At 43.8% G+C, this 26,336-nt stretch overlaps 1 protein-coding gene across 8 annotated transcripts in view; it reads right to left on the bottom strand.

The window, feature by feature from the left end:
- GHRHR (growth hormone releasing hormone receptor) overlaps positions 1-20,293 on the bottom strand; it is a 72,482-nt gene extending 52,189 nt beyond the window's left edge. For 3 of the 8 annotated variants that reach the window (XR_006289158.1, XM_043541639.1, XM_043541638.1), the window contains exon 1: positions 19,528-20,293. Coding sequence is in view for 5 of the 8 variants with exons in the window: in XM_043541639.1 (XP_043397574.1) it covers positions 19,528-19,532 (5 nt within the window). In the remaining 3 variants the exon portion in view is untranslated. The remainder of the gene's footprint in view (positions 1-19,527) is intronic. The other 5 variants (XM_043541634.1, XM_043541637.1, XM_043541635.1 and 2 more) reach the window with 4 other exon arrangements.
- Between the last annotated feature and the right edge of the window lie 6,043 nt (positions 20,294-26,336).

Genomic DNA, 26,336 nt, shown 5'->3' with positions numbered 1-26,336 from the left:
AATCTGGCTGTAGTCCTTTGCCTCAGTCTCCCCACCAACTAGCGTGACCGTCCAGTGGACAAATGTCCTCCTCCATTGCCATTACTTAGCAAAGTTCCAACATCCAGGAGCGCACTCAGGCCAGACTGTGGTCAGCCGCTCGGGGAAGTGCTGCCAGGTCCTCCCCTGGTACCACCTTCCACTGTACCATCACCTCTCCACCATCTCTCCCTGTGCTACCGCGGCTCCCTCTCCTCTCGCCACGCCTGTGCTATTCCTCACTGTACCACCCCTGCACCTTATGGCTAGCCAGACTGTGATCCGCCCTGAGGACTGGTGCATAGTTGCACCTCGCCGGGAGCAAGCCTAGGAAGCTGACTATGACCTGGTGAGTCACAGTCTGTCTCCTGGTTTCTCTGCTGCTCCAGGGAAGGGAGTAAACAATGCTGGGCCCGTCCCTGTGCAGCATGCACTCCTCAGCAGGTTGAACAGCCATGCCTCTGGGCATGGAGGAGACCTTTGCGCAATGTTCTCTCCACACCCTTCCATCCCTTCCTGCCCACATGCCCGAGGGGGGACACAATGGCTCTGTGGAGCCTGCTACTGCCCGTGTGCTGACGCAGTGGTACAGTGCACTGGCACAAGGGGGCATCGGGCAGCCATGTGCAAGGCAGGAGACCATCTGACACTTAGGGTAGAAGCTGTTTGGGGCAGAAGTCGTGTTGTTCTATGAGACTGTCCACAGACTAGCACAATGGTGCGCCAATCTGCATTAAAACAATGACTGGAATGGAATCTTATGCTTCAGGGCTTCAGCCATCATTTGTAGGGGTCAGGAAGGAACTTTTCCCACAATGCACAATTGGTTGCATTCTAGGGTGTTTTTTTTCCCCCTTTGCTCTGAGCATCAGAGTTTGGTCACAGCTGGACATGAGACACTGATCGGGGTGGCATGGTCTTCTGAGTTGGTGAGGAGAACCCTCTTTCTTAGCTGTTTGTCTGGTGTGTCTTGCTCACATGGTCAGGGTGAAACTGATGAGCAGATTTGGGGATGGGAAGGGATTTCCCCCAAAATTAGATCAATAGGGACCTTGGGGTTGCATTTGTGTTTTGTTTTGTGTTTTGCCTTCCTCTGCAGCATGGACTGTGGTGCACCTGTTAGGATCATCCGGGCATATCTCAGCTAATCAATCCCCTGTCTTTGCAGGGGTGTCAGGTACTGGTGGCACTTCTAGAGTTCTCTACCTGTGTTAAAAAGGAGGTCAGGCTAGATAATCTAATGGTCCCTTCTAGCCTTAACATTGACGAAACTGAGCATCCTGTTTGGAGTCTCTGGGTACTATCTCTATAGAAATAATAATAATATTTAATTGTCTCATAACTCTGGAAAGCTGGGAGAATCTCAATTTTCCTATGGCCTAAAACAGGTGTTTCTACCCTTGATGTTTCATCATCAAAACAACTGTGATCCCCAGCCCCCATCTTGGCTGATGCCCCAGGATTGAACTGGGGACCTCCATAACTAAAAGCGTGAATGGCTACACTGTGAGCTAAAGCTGTCTGCCTGAGGCTATAACAGACTCATATCCTCTGTGGATTGGTTCAGAAGGGGACCTGTACCACACCCCGACCAGGGGGTTACACTAGCACTATCTCTTGGTACTTGATAGTCTGATCAGAGAGACCAAGAGTTGAGTGGGAATGGAATCTGGAGCGACTTCTTCAATGGTCCATCTAGATCAGGGTTGCGAACCATGAGTAGGACAGCACAGACAAGCTTATATTACCAAGGATATTCATATTGGGGGATCAACTGAAGATTTCAGCCTCAGGGCTGCTAATCTGGAACCTTCCACCAGCACAACTGTTATTTGAAACAGTGGTTCTCAACCAGGGGTAACACATACTCCTGGGGTTATGCAGAAGTCTTTCAGGGGGTACATCAACTCATCTAGATATTCACCTAGTTTTACAACAGGCTACATAAAAAGCACTGGCAAACTCAGTATAAAAATTTCATACAGACAATGACATGTTTATATTGTTCTATATACAATACACTGAAATGTAAGAACAGTATTTACATTCCATTGATTTATTTTGTAATTATATGGTAAAAGTGATAGTAATCAATTTTTTCAACAATAGTGTGCTGTGACACTTCTGCTTTTTTATTAAGCAAGTAGTTTTTAAGTGAGATGAAACTTGGGGTACTCAAGACAAATCAGACTCCTGAAAGGGATACAGTCGTCAGGAAAGGTTGAGAGCCACTGATTTAAAACATACACAAAGCCTATTTAATTTTGGAGTGACAGTCTGGGGGGAAGTTTGAGGGTCGTGCCTAACTTATTTAACCTTAGTGTTAATGATATGCCATTGAGTTGGGCTACAAGTGCTAGTCAAATGTCCAGTTTATAAGAAAAGCGGGAGTGTTTGAAATACGAATTTACATCAGTACAGAAAAGTTAGACATGGTGCTATTTATGGTGCTATGTTCACAAAATGGCAATTATAGAATTGTACTGACATTTTGGCCAACACTTGCTGACTCAAAAGCACAGCATAGTCAAATTGTATTTGGGTAGATATTTTTGCCTAGCAACATACAGACAGTGTAATTGTTGGAAATTTATTTTAATTGCATTGTATATGAAATGGGCAGATGGATTTAAATAAGCAGCCATGAGAACTGCTTCAAGGAAACATTGAGTGAAAAGCATTCAGTCATGTTTAAACGTATTAGGCTAAATCGGTTTAAGTGCATTTATATTGGGACTTTGTAGCAGTGTACCAAGAACAATTCTCTTTGGGGCAGGTTTTCTAATATAGAGAAGGCCTGATGTTGCAAAGGCTGATGGGACTTCCAGATGAAGATCTCAGAAAGCACACTGGTGTCTCAGTACTTTCCTTAAAAGAAATCTTAAAGGAACAATGAGCATGCAGAAACAGGACTGCATGAACTGGTGTGTGTTGTATATATGAATAATTCTAATAGCCTAGTTAGCTTTCTAAATGGTAGCTTGTGTACGTTTAACTGGGTGTATCGTGTGCTTTTATTTCATTTATGTTTAAATATGGCCAAAGGCTAAATCAATATTCATTTTACTTGATTTGCTTATATATATGTAAAAATGTTCCCCTTCAGTACATATTATAAATAGCCCAAGCTGGAATTCAATGACAGGGTTGTTAATTTTCATATTAATGGGGTAATGAGAAGCTTTTCCTAGTAAAGGGTATCTAACAGCGTCTCTCATGAGCATATCAGCATAGGCACATTCCCCACACAAAGTAGAACATCACACATTTACATAGGTATAGGTCAAACATTTTCCATCAAATATCTTTTTTTAATGGAAAATGGCGTTTCGAGCTAATGGCAATTTTTGTGGGGCCAAAAAATCTTTTCATTGAAAAATGTCAGGTTCTCGTCAAAAGCAAAAAACTGATTCCCGAACAGAAAACCAAACTTTTTTTGTTTTAAATTGAATATTTTGGGTTTCAGCTCCTGAAAACAGGTTTGGTTTCCAGATGCTGAAAACACTAGAAAACAAAAAATCAGTTCTCAGGGTTTTTTTTTTACAACTGCTAAAAAAACACTGAAGAAAAAAATTGATGAAACTGTTTTTTTCCCCTTTCTGTTGAAGTATTAAATGGTGCAGTGTGATAAATGAAGGGGGAAGGGGAGCTCCCTTTTATGGACACCCAGCCAGCCAGCAGCTAAAAAATCCCTCTTAGTAGCTGTTCTCTAATTGCTCTACCTGTAAAGGGTTAAAAAGCCTCACAGCTATGCATAGGTAAAAGAAAGTGAGTGGGCACCTGGCCAAAAGAGCCAATGGTAAGGCTAGAACTTTTTAAAATGGAGAAAAAACTCTCCTTTTGTCTGTCTGTGGTTGTTCTCCCGGGGAGAGACGGACAGGGCAACAGCTATGCTGTAAAAAACTTGGGCCAGGTATGAAAAACCATCAGTAGCATACCTAGAAACTATTCATTGGAAACCCCAGATATGTAAGTAGATCAGGAAATGTCTAGGAAGATGCGATTAGGTTTATCCCTTTTATTTCGTTATGGCTTGTGGATTCCTCTGTGCTAACCCCCAGGTGCTTTTGTTTTGCTTGTAAACTTTAAGCTGGACCTCAAGAAAGTCATTCTTGGTGCTTAATCCTTGTAGTTGCTCTTTTAAAATCTAGCAGTAGCCTGAGTTCCCAGATGTATTTTCTTTCTCTTTTTTTAATTAATAAAATTTACCTTTTTTAATAACGGAATTGGATTTTTGTGTCCTAAGAAGTTTGTGCACGTTGTTTAATTAGCTGGTGGCAACACTGATTTCCTTTGTTTTTCTTTCTCAGCTCTTCCCCTGAGTGGGGGTGAAAGGGCTTGAGGGTACCCCACAGGAAGGAATTCCCAAGTGTGCCTTCCTGGGCTCTCAAAGGGGTTTTGCACTTGGATGGTGGCAGCATCTACCCATCCAAGGTCAGAGAAGAGCTGTAACCTTGGGAGTTTAATACAAGCCTGGAGTGGCCAGTATTAATATTTAGAATCCTTGTGGGCCCCCACCTTCTGCACTCAAAGTGCCAGAGTGGGGAATTAGCTTTGTCATGCAGAAAAAAATAATTCCTTGATCAGCTCTAATAGGTTCATTATAGTGGCGGAGAAAGGAGAAAGCAACTGTCATCCTCTGAAGCATCTGTTATGATCACTGGTTTGAACAATGGTCCAATTTGCTATGAGAACCAGCATCAGCCAGAAAGATTTTCATCTCAACAATTTTCAAGTGAACTAGAAAATAAAATCCCTAAAAATGCTCTCAAAAACACCTGTTCTCATATGGATCCTATTGGAAATTCTATTGTGCTCTATTGGAATCCTTCAACTAGTCTTTTCAATCGTCAGTTGACCTATTCATGGAGGACCCAGTAGGCCAATAGGATGACTGCTCAGTTCCAGAAGCTAGTTGTCATCGATGATATTCGTGGCACACACACTGAAAAGTTAGATCTGGGGTGGCCAACCTCGGGCTCCAGAGCCACACGCGACTCTTCAGAAGTTAACATGCGGCTCCTTGTCTAGGCACCGACTCCAGGGCTGGAGCTACAGGCACCAGCTTTCCAATGTGCCGGGGGGGGGCCTCACTGCTCAACCCCTGGCTCTGCCACAGGCCCTGCCCCCCACTCCACCCCTTCCCACCCTCTCCCCTGAGCCTGCTGTGCCCTTGCTCCTCCCCCTCCCTCTCCGAGCCTCCTGCACGCCACGAAACAGCTGATCAGCAGGTGTGGGGAGGGAGGAGGAGGCGCTGATTGGCCAGGCTGCCGGTGGGTGGGAGGCTCTGGGAGCGGGGGCGGGGGAGCTGACGTGTTACTGGGGCTCTGTGGCGATGTCCATTGGTCAATTCTGACTCCTCCTCAGGCTCAGATTGGCCACCCTTGAGTTAGATAAAAATGTAAAATACTCTTGCTGGAAGGTTGCAGTATAACCCTCCTTTGTTTCTTAGAACTCAGAATGATAACAGACAAGGACCCCAAACCAGAGTGACAAAGCAGGCTGCCCCCTAAAGCACAGATCCACAACTCAACCCACCGCATTCTGGGCTGGCTTTCTGCAGACTGACTGCTGCTAGGCACAGCCATGGCATGTTGCCCTACGGAGCCCCTCGGCCTGCAGGTAGGACCAGGAGACCCCCCTGACAATTGAAAGAGATAGCTTACAATTTTAACACAGTTTTCAATACACCACATGGCCTGGAACCAGTAAAAAAAACAACGGAGAGAGTTTTTAACCGGGGAAATCCATTGAGAATAGTCTAGAACCATCCTCTCTGGAACCACCTCTCAGGTAGTTGAAAGCAGCTATCAAATCCCCCCTCATTCTTCTCTTCTGCAGACTAAACAATCCCAGTTCCCTCAGCTTCTCCTCATAAGTCATGTGTTCCAGACCCCTAATCATTTTTGTTGCTCTTCGCTGGACTCTCTCCAATTTATCCACGTCCTTCTTGTAGTGTGGGGCCCAAAACTGGACACAGTACTCCAAATGAGGCCTCACCAATGTCGAATAGAGGGGAACGATCACGTCCCTTGATCTGCTCGCTATGCCCCTACTTATACATCCCAAAATGCCATTGGCCTTCTTGGCAACAAGGGCACACTGCTGACTCATATCCAGCTTCTCGTCCACTGTAACCCCTACGTCCTTTTCCGCAGAACTGCTGCCTAGCCATTCGGTCCCTAGTCTGTAGCGGTGCATTGGATTCTTCTGTCCTAAGTGCAGGACTCTGCATTTGTCCTTGTTGAACCTCATCAGATTTCTTTTGGCCCAATCCTCCAATTTGTCTAGGTCCCTCTGTATCCTATCCCTGCCCTCCAGCGTATCCACCACTCCTCCCAGTTTAGTATCATCCGCAAATTTGCTGAGAGTGCAATCCACACCATCCTCCAGATCATTTATGAAGATATTGAACAAAACCGGCCCCAGGACCGACCCCTGGGGCACTCCACTTGACACCGGCTGCCAACTAGACATGGAGCCATTGATCACTACCCGTTGAGCCCGACAATCTAGCCAACTTTCTACCCACCTTATAGTCCATTCATCCAGCCCATACTTCTTTAACTTGCTGACAAGAATACTGTGGGAGACCGTGTCAAAAGCTTTGCTAAAGTCAAGAAACAATACATCCACTGCTTTCCCTTCATCCACAGAATCAGTAATCTCATCATAGAAGGCTATTAGATTAGTCAGGCATGACCTACCCTTGGTGAATCCATGCTGACTGTTCCTGATCACTTTCCTCTCGTGTAAGTGCTTCAGGATTGATTCCTTGAGGACCTGCTCCATGATTTTTCCGGGGACTGAGGTGAGGCTGACTGGCCTGTAGTTCCCAGGATCCTCCTTCTTCCCTTTTTTAAAGATTGGCACTACATTAGCCTTTTTCCAGTCATCCGGGACTTCCCCCGTTCGCCACGAGTTTTCAAAGATAATGGCCAATGGCTCTGCAATCACAGCCGCCAATTCCTTTAGCACTCTCGGATGCAACTCGTCCGGCCCCATGGACTTGTGCACGTCCAGCTTTTCTAAATAGTCCCTAACCACCTCTTTCTCCACAGAGAGCTGGCCATCTGCTCCCCATGTTGTGATGTGCAGCGCAGCAGTCTGGGAGCTGTCCTTGTTAGTGAAGACAGAGGCAAAAAAATCATTGAGTACATTAGCTTTTTCCACATCCTCTGTCACTAGGTTGCCTCCCTCATTCAGTAGGGGGCCCACACTTTCCTTGGCTTTCTTCTTGTTGCCAACATACCTGAAGAAACCCTTCTTGTTACTCTTGACATCTCTTGCTAGCTGCAGCTCCAGGTGTGATTTGGCCCTCCTGATTTCATTCCTACATGCCCGAGCAGTATTTTTATACTCTTCCCTGGTCATATGTCCAACCTTCCACTTCTTGTAAGCTTCTTTTTTATGTTTAAGATCCGCTAGGATTTCACCGTTAAGCCAAGCTGGTCGCCTGCCATATTTACTATTCTTTCGACTCATTGGGATGGTTTGTCCCTGTAACCTCAACAGGGATTCCTTGAAATACAGCCAGCTCTCCTGGACTCCTTTCCCCTTCATGTTAGTCCCCCAGGGGATCCTACCCATCCGCTCCCTGAGGGAGTTGAAGTCTGCTTTCCTAAAGTCCAGGGTCCGTATCCTGCTGCTTACCTTTCTTCCCTGCGTCAGGATCCTGAATTCAACCAACTCATGGTCACTGCCTCCCAGATTCCCGTCCACTTTTGCTTCCCCCACTAATTCTTCCCTGTTTGTGAGCAGCAGGTCAAGAAAAGCTCCCCCCCTAGTTGGCTCGTCTAGCACTTGCACCAGGAAATTGTCCCCTATGCTTTCCAAAAACTTCCTGGATTGTCTATGCACCTCTGTATTGCTCTCCCAGCAAATATCAGGAAAATTAAAGTCACCCATGAGAACCAGGGCGTGCGATCTAGTAGCTTCTGCGAGTTGCCGAAAGAAAGCCTCATCCACCTCATCCCCCTGGTCCGGTGGTCTATAGCAGACTCCCACCACTACATCACTCTTGTTGCTCACGCTTCTAAGCTTAATCCAGAGACACTCAGGTTTTTCTGCAGTTTCATACCGGAGCTCTGAGCAGTCATACTGCTCCCTTACATACAATGCTACTCCACCACCTTTTCTGCCCTGCCTGTCCTTCCTGAACAGTTTATAACCATCCATGACAGTACTCCAGTCATGTGAGTTATCCCACCAAGTCTCTGTTATTCCAATCACGTCATAATTCCTTGACATCACCAGAACCTCCAGTTCTCCCTGCTTGTTTCCAAGGCTTTGTGCATTTGTATATAAGCACTTGAGATAACCTGCTGATCGCCCCTCCTTCTCAGTATGAGGCAGGAGCCCGCCCCTCACAGACGTTCCTGCCTGTGTTTCTTCCTGGTATCCCACTTTCCCACTTACCTCAGGGCTTTGGTCTCCTTCCCCCGGTGAACCTAGTTTAAAGCCCTCCTCACTAGGTTAGCCAGCCTGCTCGCAAAGATGCTCTTCCCTCTCTTCGTAAGATGGAGCCTGTCTCTGCCCAGCACTCCTCCTTCATGGAACACCATCCCATGGTCAAAGAATCCAAAGCCTGGGGCCTAGTGTCCAAACCTTGTGGAAGACGTAGACATTGTGACTCACTTGGTGAAAAATCGACACTGGTTAGACCTCTGGTGTACCAAGACCATTGCCTACCATGCTGACCAATACTGTCTCACTGATTCCTTGTACTCTCCCATCTGACTGTATGTACCCATCTTGTCTTATACTTAGATTGTAACCTCTTTGGGGTAAAGACTGTCATTCCGTTCTGTGTTTGTACAGCACCCAGTGCCATGAGGTCCCGGCCTTAACTAGAGCTCCTAGATGTTATGGTAATACAAATAGTAAATAACAATAAACAATGAAGGGAGATACAAGTGTAACATAGCGCCACCCTATGAAATTAATGGGGCTATTTACAGAGTAAGGTACTAATCAGCATGAATAACGGTGGCAGAATGAATAAGAATCAGATCTTTGTGTGCTCATCATAGAATAGTCTTTACACACCAGTTTCATCTTCTTATTTGTTCCTTCTCTCTTGTTCTGCTTTCATTCCTCAAGGATCTTGTAATGAATGTTACTCAAGGGAAAATTCTACTCCTGGAGACTCTGCCTGGTAATATTTTAAGAAAGGAGGAGAGCCCTGGTTTTTGGCCATGATAATGCCACCTTTCATGTTCCTGTGTTTGCTTATTATAAAAGGTGTGGTCCGGGCAGAGGATTGGAAACCAGGAGCTCCCAACTTCTTAACACAACTCTGACATTGACTCTAACATTGAGCCTAACATTTGGCATTGACCAAAATTATATACCTTAACCTCCTCATACACAATGGGAATAATAAAGGTTTGCCTATCATTTTGGAGATGAAAAGTCTTTAAGGTAAGCTGGGCTCAGCCTTACCTGTGACCAGACAGCTACCCCTGAACTGACTATGATGGAGACTGACCCCAGCTGTGGGGAATCAGAGAGATGATTATTTAAACAGCGCTGAACACAGAGTGGGGAGGAGACCCAGAATAGAGGCGCAAAGGTGGAGAACTCAGGCTGAAAACATCACAGGGAGCAGAGTAGGTTCTGTGGAGGGGAAGCCATGATACAGGGTCTGCAAAGAGCAGGGAAGTCCCTGAGGGAAGCTGCCCGAGTACCCAGGGAGGGGCGGCAACGGGAGAAACCCTGCGGGGAGGAAGCAGCATAAGAGCTCTGAGAAGGGGCCAAGCAGCAGAGAACTTCAATAGATATGTGGACACAGCTGGCAATGGGCTTTGTTGCACGGATCGGTTCCTGGGTTAGTGTTTTTGTTGTGTGGTGTGTGGTTGCTGGTGAGTACTTTCTTCAGATTGGGGGGCTGTCTGTAAGCAAGGACTGGCCTGTCTCCCAAGGTCTGTGAGAGTGATGGGTTGTCCTTCAGGATAGGTTGTAGATCCTTGAAGATGCGTTGGAGAGGTTTTAGTTGGGGGCTGAAGGTGACAGCTAGTAGTTTCTTTACAGTTGGTATGGCAACACCCATTTTTTCATCATCTGTGTGTATATATATATATCTTCCTATTGTATTTTCCACTGCATACATCCGATGAAGTGGGTTTTAGCCCACGAAAGCTAATGCCCAAATAAATGTGTTAGTCTCTAAGGTGCCACAAGTACTCCTCGTTTTTTTTTCTTTATGTGTGTTACTAATATATGAATAAATACAGTAAATTAACAGGCAATAGGAGACCTTTCTCATGAACTCAAGATATATATATATATCTTGAGTTCATGAGAAAGTTCTTATATATATATTTTAAATTCCCTCAGTTTAGGGGGTTGATCTAATGTTAGTACCAAAGCACTCGAGTAAAGATCATAACTATGGGTCTATTGAATGTTTAATTGTAGTATTCAGCTCATTACAGAAAATTTGTCAGTGGCATTTGGCTGAAGCTGAATAATAAATAGCCCAATAAATAATACAGTCACAAATAATGTGTATAATCACTTATTTCAGCAGGATGTTTCTAATAAAAACCAGTTGTTAGTCATCTTCATATCCTCACCACATAGGCAATTAGTTAGATATTATTTTCCCTACTATATTTTAATAAATTGTTACCGTCCTCATCACACCGTATGTGGAAAGCACTACAGAAAGAACAACGGCTTTTAATTAAGCAGGTGGATGGGAATTCCATTACCCAACCCCCTAATAACCACTAAAGGTTCTTATTTCTATTTTCTAGGAAGACATTTTAGCAACTGAACCTAGTCTGAAAAGAATGACCTGCTCTTTTACAAAATGTTTGAATGTTTGTTATTTCTTTCTAAATGCTAAGCGGCCTTTTTTTCTCTGGAAAGACCAGAGACCTCGCTCAGGATTAGAACGAGGCAAAATTTTTCAGATGAATGGTTTATTTGCTGAAAAAAATGCAGTTTTCAAGCTGGCTGAAAGTGTTCATGAATTCATGGCGAATTCAGAAAATAGCTTTCGGGAGGAGGGGCCTCCATTTGGAAATGATGTTTCATCTAGAAATGAAGCTAGATGTAAAAAACGAACAAGTGTACAAGCAAAATCCAAAACCAAAGTGACACTAAAAAAAAATAATTTCCAGTCGAACAAAACATTTTGTTAAACCCAAAACATTTTTTTTCCAATTTTTCATTTTAATGAGAAAAAAACAAACCAAAAAATCCATTCTGGGTCAACTCAAAACTAACTTTTTTAATTTTATTTTTCAGTTTGATCACTGACCTCAAGAATCAATTATCTACTCAACTCTCCTCAGAATGCTCGTTTGCTCATATCACTGCCCTTCAGTTACGATAATATGTAAGGCACAGATCCACAAATTGGCACTTTTGTAAATCTAAGCCTGGCCACCTACTCTTATTGCAGAGGGTACCACCAAGTTATGGTATGGAGCAAGCAGTCATGGAATGGACTCCTGACCATAACAGCTGGTCAAAAAATGTCCATGAATAAATTATTCAACAGAAAATGGCCTTTTTATTAAACAGAAATTTTGGAAGACAACTTCTGCTTATATCAAAAAAGTGGGGGTTTTGTAAAAGAAGAAAAGCAAAACACTTTTTCTCTGTTTTTGACAACTGAAAATGGAGTTTTTAATTAATATTCTTAGTTCAAAACCAACAATATTCAGTTTTACAGTGAAAATGTTCGTTTTTCATATTGCTAAAGACTGGAAAAATGTCAGTTCAGTTTCTTGTGGCTTTTTTCCTTTCAAAAAATTTGACAAAATAAGGGGGAAATTGTTCTCATTGAAAATTTTCATAGGAAAACGTCTTTTTCCCACTCTCTCTACTGACTACACTAAGGGTTGGTCTACACTTGAAACTTGCATTGGTATAGCTACATCCCTCAGGGATGTGAAAAATCCACACCGCTGAGATGTAGCTATGCCAGCCTAACCCCCAGTGTACACAGGACTAGGTTAATGGAAGAACTCTTTTGTAGACCTAGTTACTGCCTCCTGCGGAGGTGGATAAACTCTACCAATGGGAGAACCCCTCCCATCACCGTAGTCCATGTCTACACAGAAGCAGTACAGCTGAGCTGGTATAGAGATTTAAGTATAGACATAGGCCAGGTCTACCCTAACAAGTTAGGTCGACCCGACTAAGTTGCTCAGGGGTGTGAGTAATCCACACCCATGACTGACATATTTAAGCCGACCTAACCCCTGGCGTAGACAGTGCTAGGTCGACAGAAGAATTCTCTCATTGACCTAGCTATCACCTCTCGGGGAGGTGGATTAACTACAGTGATGGGCGAACCCTTCCCGTTGGTTTAGGTAGTGTCTACACTGAAGCAGTACAGCAGCGCAGTGGCAACTGTGTCATTGTAACGGTTTAAGTGTAGACATAGCCTTGGCCTCAAAGGCCCATCCTGCAGAGTTACAACTACTTACTGTGACTCACAAGTGGAATCCCTGGGAAAGCAGTGGGAAGAGTGATCATAAACCAGTACAGGACTGGGCCCTAAGTCTATACCATGGGGGTCAGATTCTGTGCTTCCCCTTTAGGAAATACAGCCCTGGATAGTGGGGTGGGCATGTTAGCTTTAAGTCACCTGTGTGCTCATCGAGTTGCTCCAAGCATCAAACTAGCCCCAGTGTAATACAGATGTTCCAGAGGCTGCTCTGGGTTATGGTAGCCTGTCACTGGTAATGATGTTGTCTTGTAGCAGCTTGCAGTACAGTCCCGTTCCCCTCCTGCCCACTCTTGTCTGAGCACACCCCTATGCCAGGACCATTAGAGCCAGTGCCAGCGCTGGGTAAGAAGGTATTATCTCTCAGTGCCTGCTGGCTGTTTGCAACCCATACATGCCACCATAGTGTAATGCAGACAAAAAATGGCAGGTAGGAGAATCTCCTTGGCAAGAAATGGTGGCACATCTAAAGTAGTATGTGTGAAAGCTTTTCGTTGAAGGAGTCATACAATTCACACATCAGCTTTTGGGCCCGGGTGCTTTCCCATTTCACAGGTCTTTCCTATTCTAAGTATATGGCCACCTGGCATGATTCAGACACCAACTGAGAGGTAACTGCTGGCAAATGCTATAATGGTGACCGCTGCCTATCATTTAACCTTGTTACTCAGTGTTACTAGCAGCATCGCCAATCTATGATCTAGAAGAGGTAATGAACCCATAATGAGCTACATTTGCCATCCGCAACCTAACGTTAGCTAGCACTTCAGATCCCTACCACATCCTTCCGGTGGTGAAGAAGCAGGTTGATAACTGCTGAATCTGGGAAGCTCATCAACAGCTACTGGTTTATTAGATGGTCCCCCAGAGACACAGGGCATAACCCAATAATTATCCAGTTAAGTTACCAATCATTCTGGCTACTATTTCCTCAGGCCTCACTCTAGCCAAAATACTAAGAAACATAAACTAGGTCATTTAACCCATTTCTTGGCATTGTGGCAGGCCTGATCTCATTATTCTTTAACAGATGGCTGTCTAGCCTTGAATATCTGCTCTGATGCTGATTCACGTCCTCCCTTGGCGGCTAGCTCCATTGCCTAATTTTTCTTATGAAGTTTTTCCTTAACATTTAACGTAATTTCTCCCTGCTGTCTTGGAAACCAACTTCTTATTCTGTCCCTAACAACGAGAGGGAATAATTGATTCCTGTCTCCTTTATAACATCTTTAACCATTCCCAGATAATTGCCATCTCAGTTTTTCTCCAGATGCATACACACACAGGTCTTTTAGGTTTCACCTCATAGACCTCATTTTCCAAGGCTTTTATTCTAGTCACTTTGCACAGAACTCTCTTCATTGTCTGTCTTATCTGAAGGCAGAATGCAATGTGGTTGTTGTTTTTAAAAAAACACCCCACAGATAATAGTCTGTAAGGTGCCCAAAGAAGAGGAAAGTATAAAGCTATTTTAAAAGGAATTAGTTTGGAGGTGTGTGTTAAAATCTGAGAAATCCCTTCATAAGACCTTAAAGAATCTGAGAAGACAAAAAAAAAGCACCCAGCTTTACAAAGAAGTTTTCAGGGCAGCTTTATAGGGTCCCATTAAATATGGTGCCCAAAATTAAACCCTGTTCTCTTCCAGAGACCTAAGCCAGTACCAGGAGGCACTGTGTACTTCAACCATTAACATACCTGATAGATTTAGATGCAGTGTAAATGAGATCATACACCTCACAATGCAAGTCTTAAATGCAGCTCTGCCTAAGAGATGCATAAGCTGTACGAGGAGTCTGTCTGTACTGAACTACAGCGGCTTTGAGTAGCACTAGATACATCTCATTTGAGGTTGTACTTCCTAGGTATAGCTGAGGTGTATCAAAACCTACAGATCAGATGCATCTCAGCTGGGCTGTGTGCTTCAGAAAGAGCAAGGAAAAATGGGATAATGGCCTTGCTTACTTTTATGCATTGTCGTCCTTTGATCGGGGTAAAGATTCTAACATTGACTCTGTGACCCTGGCAGACTGCCCTGAGGTTGGTACTCACATTTGTGAGTCACTTGAGACAGCTTGACCGACTCAAAGTAAAAGGCCACTCCCACATGGAAAGCCCGGGTACATAGGCCACATATGGAAGAGCAATGCGGGGGCTGGAGGAAGGAACAGACTACTTTGGGACTTCCAGAGTAGTGGGGTGGCTGGGAGGGTGAAACCCTCAGTCCTGAAGGACGGGAAGTGAGATTTGTGACTCCTGGGACTGACTAATACAATATTTCTCTCACTGACCCAGACTCAGCAGAGAATGAGGTTGCGGGTGTTATCTTGGTTTGTGGTTTCCCCCTTTAGGGCTTGCCGTGCCCTTCCTTACAAAGACTAGAGGAAAGGAACGAGCTGATGGGGCCTTCACTGAGAAATGCAGCACAGGGAAAGGAAACAGGTGACAAACTGACAGGAGACGCAGAGAAGCAGCGAAACTGCTCATTCATTCTCTTATCAGGAATGGGGAAAGACAGTGGAAAGGGGCAAAGCCCCTTGTCCCACTCACCACTTAGCACATCAGCATGCAAGTGTATTACAGAACAGCTATTCCAATCCAGGGTGGAGACAGAAACTGGTAGGGGGAAAAATAAAGTACAAACAAAGCAGCCTTCTAACCTCATCAGTCAAGCCCTGTCAGAGCCAGGGAAGCTTTTAGAAATCCTGCCCGTTGCTGGAAAGTTGGTGTTACAAGGCATAGATATGGCAGCACTTGTGTGTCTCCTGGCCAGTCCGGGTTCTCTCCTTGCACATTCTCAGCAATAAGCTGGAAAACACCACCGCTCATCTACATACTGCATAACACATTTTCAGACGGCGTGTTTAGAAACTTCAGATGTTCATATTCAGCCTTGTGTAGTGGCAAGAAACAGCAGCCGGGATGGCTGAAAGTTGCAGTAGAGATGCATTGTTTTGTATTGAACTATGCAAAGAAACAGATTTCTCGTTTCCTTGATTCCATAGGTATTAGTAGAGGAACAGGCTCTGCCTTCCAAGTCAATTCACCCATTTCTGGCAATGACATTGTCTCAATTCCCCATGTAATAATGAAACTGTTCTACACTTCCTGCCCAAAAAACTACTGTGTACTGTTGCTCTCCACCCCGAGAGGTGACTGTAATATGATGAGTAGAACTGGAGAAAGAGAGTCACGTTTCAGGAGGGACCTAGTTCAGTGTGACACAGCACATGGTGGGTTGTGGGGGCATCTTGAGCGAGCATAAGTTCGGCCAGCCCTAAGATACAAGGGGCTTGGATAGGCAGGATGGCTACAGAACTCTAGAGTTCAGCATGTCACACAGACCTCTCGGCATACGTAGTAAAGGTCTGTTTCCTACAGCTCTGCCGGCTTGTCCCTTGTTGCTAATGAAACAGTCACCAAATATGAATAGTGGAGGGAGTGATGCATGGGTAGCTTACAAATCACATTGTAAATGCTCTGAGATCCTTCTCGGGGAAAGATTTGTTAGAAGTGGGAGACATTTTCCTTTTTATTATGAGTTATTTACTTTGCATGGAAATCACACGTTTTCACTCAAGCATTTCTAAAAGGACATGATGACATTGCTCATGCTTTCTACAGGCATTGCCCCAACAGAAACAATAAATAATCCCTGACTGTTCTGTGGGCCACCTACCGTAGGATATACAGTCCTGCATTGCTACATGCTGCTGGGCCAGTGACGACTCATATGTTGACCTCTCAGCTACTGCCCTGGCTGAGTTGGAGCTATACAATACTTTAAAACTTCCTGAAATGTGGGACTAGATTTCTGTATACTCTAGCACAGGGGTCGGCAACCTTTCAGAAGTGGTGTGCCGAGTCTTCATTTATTCACTCTAATTTAAGGTTTCGCGTGCCAGTAATACGTTTTAATGTTTTTAGAAGGTCTCTTTCTATAAGTCTTTAATATATAACTAAACTATTGTTGCATGTAAAGTAAATAAGGTTTTTATAATGTTTAAGAAGCTTCATTTAAAATTAAATTAAAATGCAGAGCCCCCCGGACCGGTAGCCAGGACCTGGGCAGTGTGAGTGCCATTGAAAATCAGTTCGCATGCCGCCTTTCGCACACGTGCCATAGGTTACCTACCCCTGCTCTTGTAGCATAGAGGAGCCAGAATGGACGGGGATGACTGGGGACTTCAAGCTTAGTGCATGAGCCTCTACAGCATGAGCTAAAAGCCAACCGCCTGTTAGCTAAGGCTGTAGAGCAGACTCAATTTCTCTCTAAGTGGTCTCGATGCCACTAGAGGGGACAGAACACCACACCCAGAAGGTGTGTGGGTTACACTGGCACCCCTGGGGATACCTAGCTAGTACAGAACTGCTGGAATGACTCCAGGGCTCCACCTTTCAGAGGTAGGGAGTGTGCCGGGGCAGGTAGAGAAGAAAGGGCGGTGCTGGGGTACTCTGCGCTCTGGCTGTTTTCAGCCTTGATGGGGCCAAGGGCAGCATGACTTAGACCAGCTCTAAGACTGCTCTAATTTTTCCATAGGCCCTGGCAGGGCTAGGAATATGGAATGCAAAGGCCCTGCAAAGCCGCTCCCCCTTTGTTCCTGTGATAGATGTGGCGCAGGATGGACGGAGCATCTGGCCCACTGCTATTTCTTTTAGGGTGACCAGATGTCCCAATTTTATAGGGACAGTCCTGATTTTTGGGTCTTTTTCTTATATAGGCTCCTATTACTCCTCACCCCCTGTCCCAATTTTTCACATTTGCTGTCTGGTCACCCGAATGTCTTTACCAGCCAGGTGCCCACTCTGCTTGGACCCAGACAGCGAGAGGAAGGAGGGGAAAGAAAGAATAATCATAGAAGAGAAGTGACTCTGCAGTAATAAGAGAGTGAAAGGGAAGAGCTGTGAAGAAAGGGGGACAACTGTTTGTAGCCTGGGGTTTACTACCGAGATCCATTCAGGTCACACTGGTGCCCAGTCAGTCTTAAACGGAGTCTGTCAGGTTAAAAATCATATTTAAAAGAAACAACATCCTCATCGACGTTACTAATAAATCCTGAGATTTACTAAGAGTGACTGAATGTAGGGGAGAGGTTTTTCTAAAACCACGAAGGGTAGTGAGGCCATGTACCCCTACTGACATTTAGCGGAAATCGTACACGTAGATTATCCTTGTGCCTTGGAAAAATCTCATTTATGTCCCACTGTTTTGTATGTTTATTTCCCCTTTGCCTTCCTCTCAGTTTGGACACTGAAAACAGCCTAGTCAGTTTCACTTTTCTTTGTCTCCAGTTTTAACCCAGTTTCCCTTTCTTGCTCTCATACACTAATATAGCTCACTGGTGCATGTACTAAACAGTGCATCCCACTAGTATGGTGCTGTGGTATTTGGGTTACAAACACAAGGGGAGATTTGTCTATTGGGGGAGGAAAGAGGTAAAATTGTTTCCACTGGGACTGTTTAAAAACAAAAGCAGTTGAAAAGCAGTTTATTAGTCTTAACTTCAGTAAAATCTTTTAAAAACAAACAAAAAAGAAACCTAAAGCTGGGGCAAATTTGATCCAAGAGTGTCCCTTTAATAGGATAAGCATAGTTTCTTATGATGTTGTAAAGTTCCACAAGATGTTGACCTGAATATCAACCCATAATGATAAAAACACCCTGTTAAAAAAACAGGGAAAGGAAATTTATAGATTAAAAATAAATTTTAAGTAAACAGACAAAACTAGACTACATCAGGGAACTAATTTAAATCCATAAAAACAATGAGATCCCAAATTAAGATTGAAACTGCATCCTTAACCCTTCCTGTGCACCAATAGAGTCACTGAAATAATAAGAATAAAACACACATAATTCCTTTACCAACACTAATTAACTAATGCTCATACCACTCCTGTGATATAGGAGAGCAATACTATTGCCATTTTAATACTTCAACATTTGTGCAGAGGTTGCTTTGAAAGTTATAATTGTTGTACCACAGTGAGGTGGATATTAGCTCTTTTTCACACATGGGGAAGCTGAGACATTAAGGGTGGGATTTTTAAAAGTGCCTAAGTGAGTGAGGAGCACAAACCCTAATACAGGCGGTAGGAGCACAAGGTAAGTGCTTTTGAAAATCCCACCCTAACGCCAAAAGTTTCAAACTCGGCTACCTAATGGTATTTAGACTCCATATTCATGATCTGGAGTGGTCTGAGCAGTGGATACTCAGCACCTCTGAAAAATTTGTCATTTGTATTTAGCTACTTATATATTGCCTAGCCTTAAATAGCTGCCTTAAATGTTGGCCTAAGTGACTCACCCAGGGTCTCACACACACACAAAATTAGTGCCCGAGCCAGAAATGGAACTCAAGAGTCCTTATTCCAGTCCCATTTTCTAGCCACTGGCTTCTTGAAAGATAGGTTACCTGAAGTACCAAACAGGCTGTGATATCATAGCTACCACGGTCCGTGCTAAGCACAATATTTTGGCTTTTGCTTGGGATGACTCAGCTTTTGTTGTGTTTAAGTTAAACTCTTATCATAAACTGAATGCGGCACTTGACATATGTTTTGCCACATTAAGATAACATTTGACTTCACATCACGTGGGTGCTTTGCCTCTGTGCTCTCTACCCTGGCAGGAAATGTCTTTATATACAACTTCAAACACTAAGGTAAGGTATAAACCCAGGAGATGGAGAAGTGACTGCAAGGTAAACAAAAGGGGCACAATCATCTGAGATGCACAAAATAGCCGAACCCTACCACCCTCTGAAACAATCTTAGGACACTGATCTGCTGTTCCATATCTTTTTTAAATTAAAAAAATATATATATTTATACTGCTAAAATCCAGCTTCTTCCTCTTCCGAGCCACCCGTGCCAGAGAAACACCCTTCCTCCTCCTCAGTCTCTGCTGTTTAATAAAATGGATGCATCTTTGCTTTCCTTGTTTGGAATCGGGGGACGTGGCTGGGGAAAGGATCGACTGTTTGGACACTGCATTAATTGTAATATTCTGGAAAGTTGCTTGGGCCTCGCTCTCTCTCTCACACCTCATTTTGTCTTCTTCACTTGTCTGTGAGGCATTTTTAAAAGGCAAATGCAGCCCGCTTCACTGATTAGTAACGAGCAGAGGTTCTGAGTTCCAAAGGGAAGTCAAGGGACGCTTTTGAAAAGACCCACGTTGGCTGCTGCTCCGGCTCAGGTGGGGGAAGAGCCAAACAGAGAGCTCAGCTCCATTTGGAAGGTGCTGAGGGCATCCTGTGGACGAGTTGAGGGTGCTCAGCACCATCCGGGATCAGGCGCTAAAAGAGGAAGGAGGGGGAGAACTGAAGCAGAATCTTTTGTTCTAAGAATCGATGTGTCACACTTGGAGATTTAAAACTGCACTTTGCCCTCAGTAAAAGTCAGGGGCCCAATTTCTCTGCAGGACAAACTCCACTGACTTCAATGGAATTTTGCCAGTTGAGGATTCGGCCCAGGGCCGGGCAATTTTCCTTCAGCTTGGCATGACTTACTGTTCACTTTCCAAGCCTTAGTAACAGAGACAAACAGAACTGTGTGTTTGACTGTCTTAAAAGGGCATTTCTTCTGTATCAGTGCACAGCGCGCTTGGCTCATCTCCTCTCTCCCACACGGTAAATGGGACGCACTGCAGGCAGCTTCTCAGGAACTCAGATGTAGCAAACACCCACTTGTAGTGAAGGAGAAGGAAAGTCTCGTATTGCCCCAATGCACTGCAACTACAAATGGCAATTACAGTTACAGTGAACCTCTGCTCAGAGCCAAGCCACTAGGTGAAACAAATGTGGGCTGATTATTCCCAATACCTCCCTGCTGCTTTCATTTTTCACACCCTTCCCCCTTATCATACTGCAGGCATATTTCAGTGGTTGTCATTTCCTTTGCTCCCTTTTGCTACGGCCCCAATTCAGCAAAGTGCTTAAGCACGTGTTTAACTTACTTGACGTTAATGAAGCTCAATTGGGGCCTGATTTGCAATACCTGGAAATGATCATATCCAAGACAGATAGGCATGTGGATGTCACTGCTGGAACAAAGGTTTGTTTTAGAATTTCTGCTCTATTTTTTTTCTCTGAGTTGATAGGAGTAGGTAGCATCTGGGTGAAATGATGCTATAAGCTAGAAACAGCATATTCAGCAAATGTCATCCTTTTCCTCTCATCACAAATTGTCCACCAGCAGTATGATTTCATGCAAATTAGGCCTCAGCCCGGCTACATAGTTCCCCCTGAAGGATTAGGGCTTTAGTCTCTCTTTGCCCTTGAACAGCAAGTATGTTCTGCTGTCATATATCAGTTTATGGATTATTCACAAACTGTTCATGGCTACTATTCCATTGAGTATCCAGTATTCACAGTTCCCTAGCTGAGCTTTGCCACTGGACAGCTGAGCACATGTCCTGCTCCCATCTGTGTTTACTGATCTGATTGTCAAAGGTGCTGAGCAACCACAAGTCCCACCGAGGTCAGTGGTTGCTGCTGATGACTAGCACCTCTGAAAAACAGGACACATGTCGACTTTTTAATTTACTGCGAGGAACCCTGTTGCCATGGCAAACATTGCCATAGGAATGTGTCAAATAAGTAATGATAAAGAAACGAATGGGCTATAAAGCCGTCAAAACCTCTTTTTCATGTCAAACCAACCAAAATAAATGCATATACCAAAATAAAAGAAAAATATGGGGTGGGCTTCTGATCTCAGTTACATTCAATTCCAATTGCTCAACTGTGAACCCAGAGTAACTCTTCTGGGATTTACACCAGAGTAAGTGAGAGCAGAACCGGACCCATAACAAATACATGAATATCTCAATTATAAATAGGGTGGATTACATGCCTTTAAACAGCTCACAGACAGCAGGCATGTAGGGTGTCCTTGTGCAATATAATAAGTAGTAGTGGGCACTGTAAGATCTTTGTAAACATTATTTATCTTAACCTCCAAAGGGAAGAAAGAATACAATCCCAGGATTAGCAACTCAAATGGAGGTGTTCAGAAAAGATGTCAGTTGTTGGAAGAAAGACTGAGATGCAGACCAAGGCTGATGATTGAGAAGCTACTGGTCCCTTTTCCTCAGCAAAGATTTTGTTAAATGGCCACAAGAAAGACAATCAGTGGACTGAGAGTTAAATAAGAACAGATTTTTCCAATGTTATATTACTATTTTCAAGGGAAACTACTGAAAAAACAGCAGTAATTCTCTGCGAGTGAAATTCGTCCCTGTGAGCTGGCCCAGCTCAAGACCTATGCATCACCTAAACCTTCAAAATAGGGCTTTAATGGTGCACAGACATGGGGTGACTTTCACTTTGATGAGAGCTCCATAGCATTCCACTTGGCAATACCAAGGATTTGAGAAATCAGCAAAGAAGACTTGAAGATCAATGCTGTGCCTCTGTCACTCGTAGGATAATTACTACTGCTTGTCAAATGCATTTAAAGAAAGGCATATGCCATTATTTATATCAGACAGTTAATCAGTATAACAAGACACTGACTGGATCCAAGACATTATTCCCACTGCCTCCTACTCCCAGCTGCTGTTCTTTCACCACCCCAACAGAATGCCAGTATAGATCCCCCCCTTTCCCAATTGCTGCTGCTGTCCTCTGCTGAGCTCAACCCTTAATTCCCCACTGACTCCCCATCCCCTGCTGCTGATTCCCTCCATATTCATACTCAAGATTGGACTCTTACATGCTCCTCAATCCCACGTTGCGGTCTGCACTCAGCAACATTTTTAGGCCCACACTTAAAAGCAAAGGATATGCTCAAGCGCTTTCCCAACTAGGCCTGGACTCGAGCTCATGGCAGAATTAGGATGTGAGAGGAGGTAGGTGTGAGAGGAGCAGAGGGAGAAGTGAAAGGGTATAAAGATAAACAAGGCTTGTGGTGTACACTAGAGTAAATACATTAAGTATTTTTTTAAAAACAACAAAGAAGATGGTTTTGAATTGCAACCTGAAATGACTCGGGAACCAGATGAGGTGTCTGAAGATGAAGGGTGAATGGCCACCCTGTTCTGCACGTATGGAACAGTGAGGGGTGGTACTCGGCACTGGCTCTGAGGAGACAATAGCGAAAGGAGCTGAAGTAACGATTATTAGAGGGAACTAAGGCATGGACAAGCGGGTGAAACCCTGGCCCCATTCAAGTCAACAGGCGTTTTGCCATTGATTTCAGCAGAGCCAGGGTTTCACCCAAAGATTATAGCTGATGTGGGATCAGGATAGCGACATATACAGGCAAAGCAGCAGAGGTGGTTATAATCAAGTCTGGAGACAAAGGAAATGTGGGAGGAGAAGATGACTTAAAATCAGTGGTGACACCTAGGTTCAAAGAGCAGAGGGAAACGAGGGTGGGAGGTAGGAGCTGGAGTTGGAGTTGTGGTCAAGGACACTTCCCAGTGGAGGCGCTTCTGCCTTTGGATCATTCAGCTGAAGGAAGCTAATAGGAGAAAAAGCAGAATAACTTTTCCAAAGCATATAAAGAATCAGAGACGTCTAGCTCTTTTTTCAGTCCTTGATTCCAACACACCACAGCCGCCTTATTTCCCACAGTGCAGAGCTGACCTTAAAACCTTAGCTCCAGCTGCCTAATTCTATTATAAAACCCCAGGTTGCTTGGTATTTTCTTTTACCGGCTTTCATCCGGTGACAGCTGCAGACTGAGCTGCAGAAGCAACCAGGTCCCATTTAACATTCACTTTATTCTAAGAATCTAAATTGCAGCCAGTGAAGAGGTAGGACTGAGCTTCTGTGTAAATAGGGATGATAAATGCAGAACCCACTGTAATGAAGTTCCAAAGCATTGCTGGACTGGAAACCTTCAAGCAGCTTTTATGATGGGACAGGCTTAAAAAGAGAACATGTATATTAAAAAGATTGTCGTTTTCTATGTTCCTGGAAGAGCGGGTTGCAAATTTTCCACTGATACTTTTTTCAATGAAAAATGGATTTTTGACATAAAGGAAATTTTTGCCAATAAAAAATTAGATTTGTTTGTCAATATTTTTTCATGTTGGGGGAAGGAGAATCATTTCCCTACTAGCTCCAGTTACTATTAATATTTTGGCAGCTATTGATATGCCTGAGTAGGAGAGATTTCTCTCTCCCAAGCTAGGCTTCCTTGCCTGATTTTGCATTTCTGGGCATTTGATGTTCATTGTGGCCCTGAATTTTATTTTATTTTATTTTGGCAAAGGGGTTGATTTTTCTTTGTTTTTCTGTTTTGTTTTTGCAAGGGAAAAACGGTCACTTTGACCTGTGAATTTAATAACCAAAGGTAGACTGAGCAGTTAGGTTTAGCCCTGAGTATAAGGGGACAATGTTAAGCATTATCAGTTTTCATGACTGTATTGTGAGTCTCATCATTTTTGTGATTTTATGGAATGTCCAAGTTCCTGGAGTCATGTGATTATATATGACTCTCAACCCTTAATTTTTTTTAGGAAGCTCTAGCCCTCATGGTTGTGGAGTAAAGCTTGAAAAAGTGGCACTCCCAACCCCTATCGCAAAAGGCTCCAAAACAAGAAGGAAAATAATAAAAAGAACCCCAACATTATTGAATATTGTAGATATCCAGAGAGTAGGAGCTGTGTTCCACACCAGATCTGGACTCAAGATTGGTGTAAGCATTACTTGACTGAGCAGGGGGATTGGAGAGAGTTTACTCCCCTCTATACTGAGTAAGACAAGGGCACAATCTAGCCCTGAGGCTACAATTGCTAATTTCATATAGCTGTGACCCAAATCAAGTCTTCAGATATGTGCATGCGGACGCACACGCACACACACCCCCTCGCACACTCCCCATTGAGTTCAGAGCAAGTTGCACAGGCATCTAACTATGCAATTTGGACCTCTATGCTCAACACTTTGAAAATGACGGGGTGTGTTTGCACCTGCTCTATCATGCCATAGTCACTGGCTATTCACAGAAATTGCTTGTTCGGTTAAATGTTCCAGAAGTTGCAACACTTTAGGTTCAGATCCTGCAGCCATTGCACATGCAAAACTCCCACTGAAGGCAATGGGAGTTTTACTTGTTGCAGGGATTGGGCCCTTTGTGGCAAAATCATTTCACATGGCTTATATTTGGAATAAATGTGTGCTGTTGAACGTCCACAGCATTGAAATGTAACAATGATTTCAATGTTTGAACTGAGACAGGAAACAACTATTATTATCATGAAACCAAAGTCAAGGCTTCTTAACAATATAAGATATAAATGATTAACAGGACAAACAATTCTTTCAGGAAAGAAAAAGTTATTGTTAAGACAAAGAAAATCCCACCACAATAATTAACCAGGATAAAGATATGACTGAGATCTTTGAATTCCATTTCTACTAGGCCAGGTATAGAATTTAGGAATTGAGCCGTTGGTGGCTTTTATTCCTTACTGAGAAGTCCTCCCAGTTTTGTAATATTCAAAATTTACCTGGAAAGCCTTGGTTTGTTTCAATTAATGAGTTAAAATAATACTCCTATAATACCCTGCATATGATGCCTTAAAGGGAATATTATTACAGAATAACTACATTAGACATTCAAGCAATTAGAACTATGCAGGGCTCAACAAATAAGGCATTGAAAGATTTGCAAGCTGAACATATTAGTTATGACTTCCTTAGGAGGGATGTTCTATCTTTAATGGGGGACTGCAGCAAAAAGGCCTGGACTGGTATGACAACCACTTGTTTTTACTTATATATGTATATGCTTTTCTGTGGTATTCATCCCTGTAGCGTTTCAGCACCTCACAATCACTAATTAATTTATTGTCACAACATCCTTGTGATGCAGAATTATTCCTGATCTCACAGCCTGGGAAATTAAGACAAGGGGTACATCAAGTGACTTGCCCAGTGCCACACTGGAATTCTGTGACAGAGTTAAGTATAGAATCCAATGCCTTATCCTTAAGAATATCCTGAATCGATGCAAGTTTCTATTGGGATCTATGTTATGTTGATTTATTTTAAACCAGCAACAACTGAGTCTTTGAGACTTTATAGGGCAGGGCAGGGCACTTTGACTCGTCTTTGGCTAATAACACTGTTCCTCTGTGACATGTTTAAATGATGACAGTTTATCACAAGACTAGACAATCACAAGACTAGACAAGTTCTCAGATATAGTGGTTGCCTTTAGAAGCATGACATCTTTCTTACAAATCACAGATATGACGGCATCTATCCAGGGTTCCTAAAGCATTTGCCACTTTTAAACATACAAAGGCATATACAAAAAGAAGTCAATCCGTCTGCTCTCCAAAGCCATGAAAGAAAACAGAAACCACCCATGTCCCAAAATACCAGCCCTTGACACATAAATTCCAGCCCTCAACACACCCCTTCAAAAGCCTAGGTGAAGAGAGAAGCTTTGCAGCATGCCCTCAAAGAATACAGAACTGGCTACTTTGCAGCAGAGGATTCCAACATCCGAAGGGCCTGTCACATCCTGGGGTGCAACGCAGACCAGTGCGCAGTTGTGTTGCTTCCTGCCTGTAACCCCAAATGCTTGAAATGCTATGCTGTTGTGGCTCACAGTATGGACCCCGACAGCCAGGAGAGAAGCATCCAGTGAGTATCCGAGTCCTGAGCAGCTCTGGCTGAGCATGCTGATCCTGCAGCCTGCTTGTAATACTCCAGAAGTACAGTGGTATCCACCAGCCTTGGTTACTACTCGCTAAGTGACCCCAACACGTTCCCAGCCCTGATTTTTTCGAAAACTGCCTACTCTGCAAAGTCCCGCCCTTTCCTGGACAATGCAGAGGAATAAGGTTTGTGGCCTCCTCTAAAGAGACAAAAAGCACAGTTTATTTCTTTAA

This window comes from Chelonia mydas, chromosome 2, assembly GCF_015237465.2.
Source record: "Chelonia mydas isolate rCheMyd1 chromosome 2, rCheMyd1.pri.v2, whole genome shotgun sequence".
Classification (NCBI taxonomy): domain Eukaryota; kingdom Metazoa; phylum Chordata; order Testudines; family Cheloniidae; genus Chelonia; species Chelonia mydas.
Note: the sequence above shows the minus strand (reverse complement) of the source record. Positions and strands in the feature narration are given on the sequence as shown.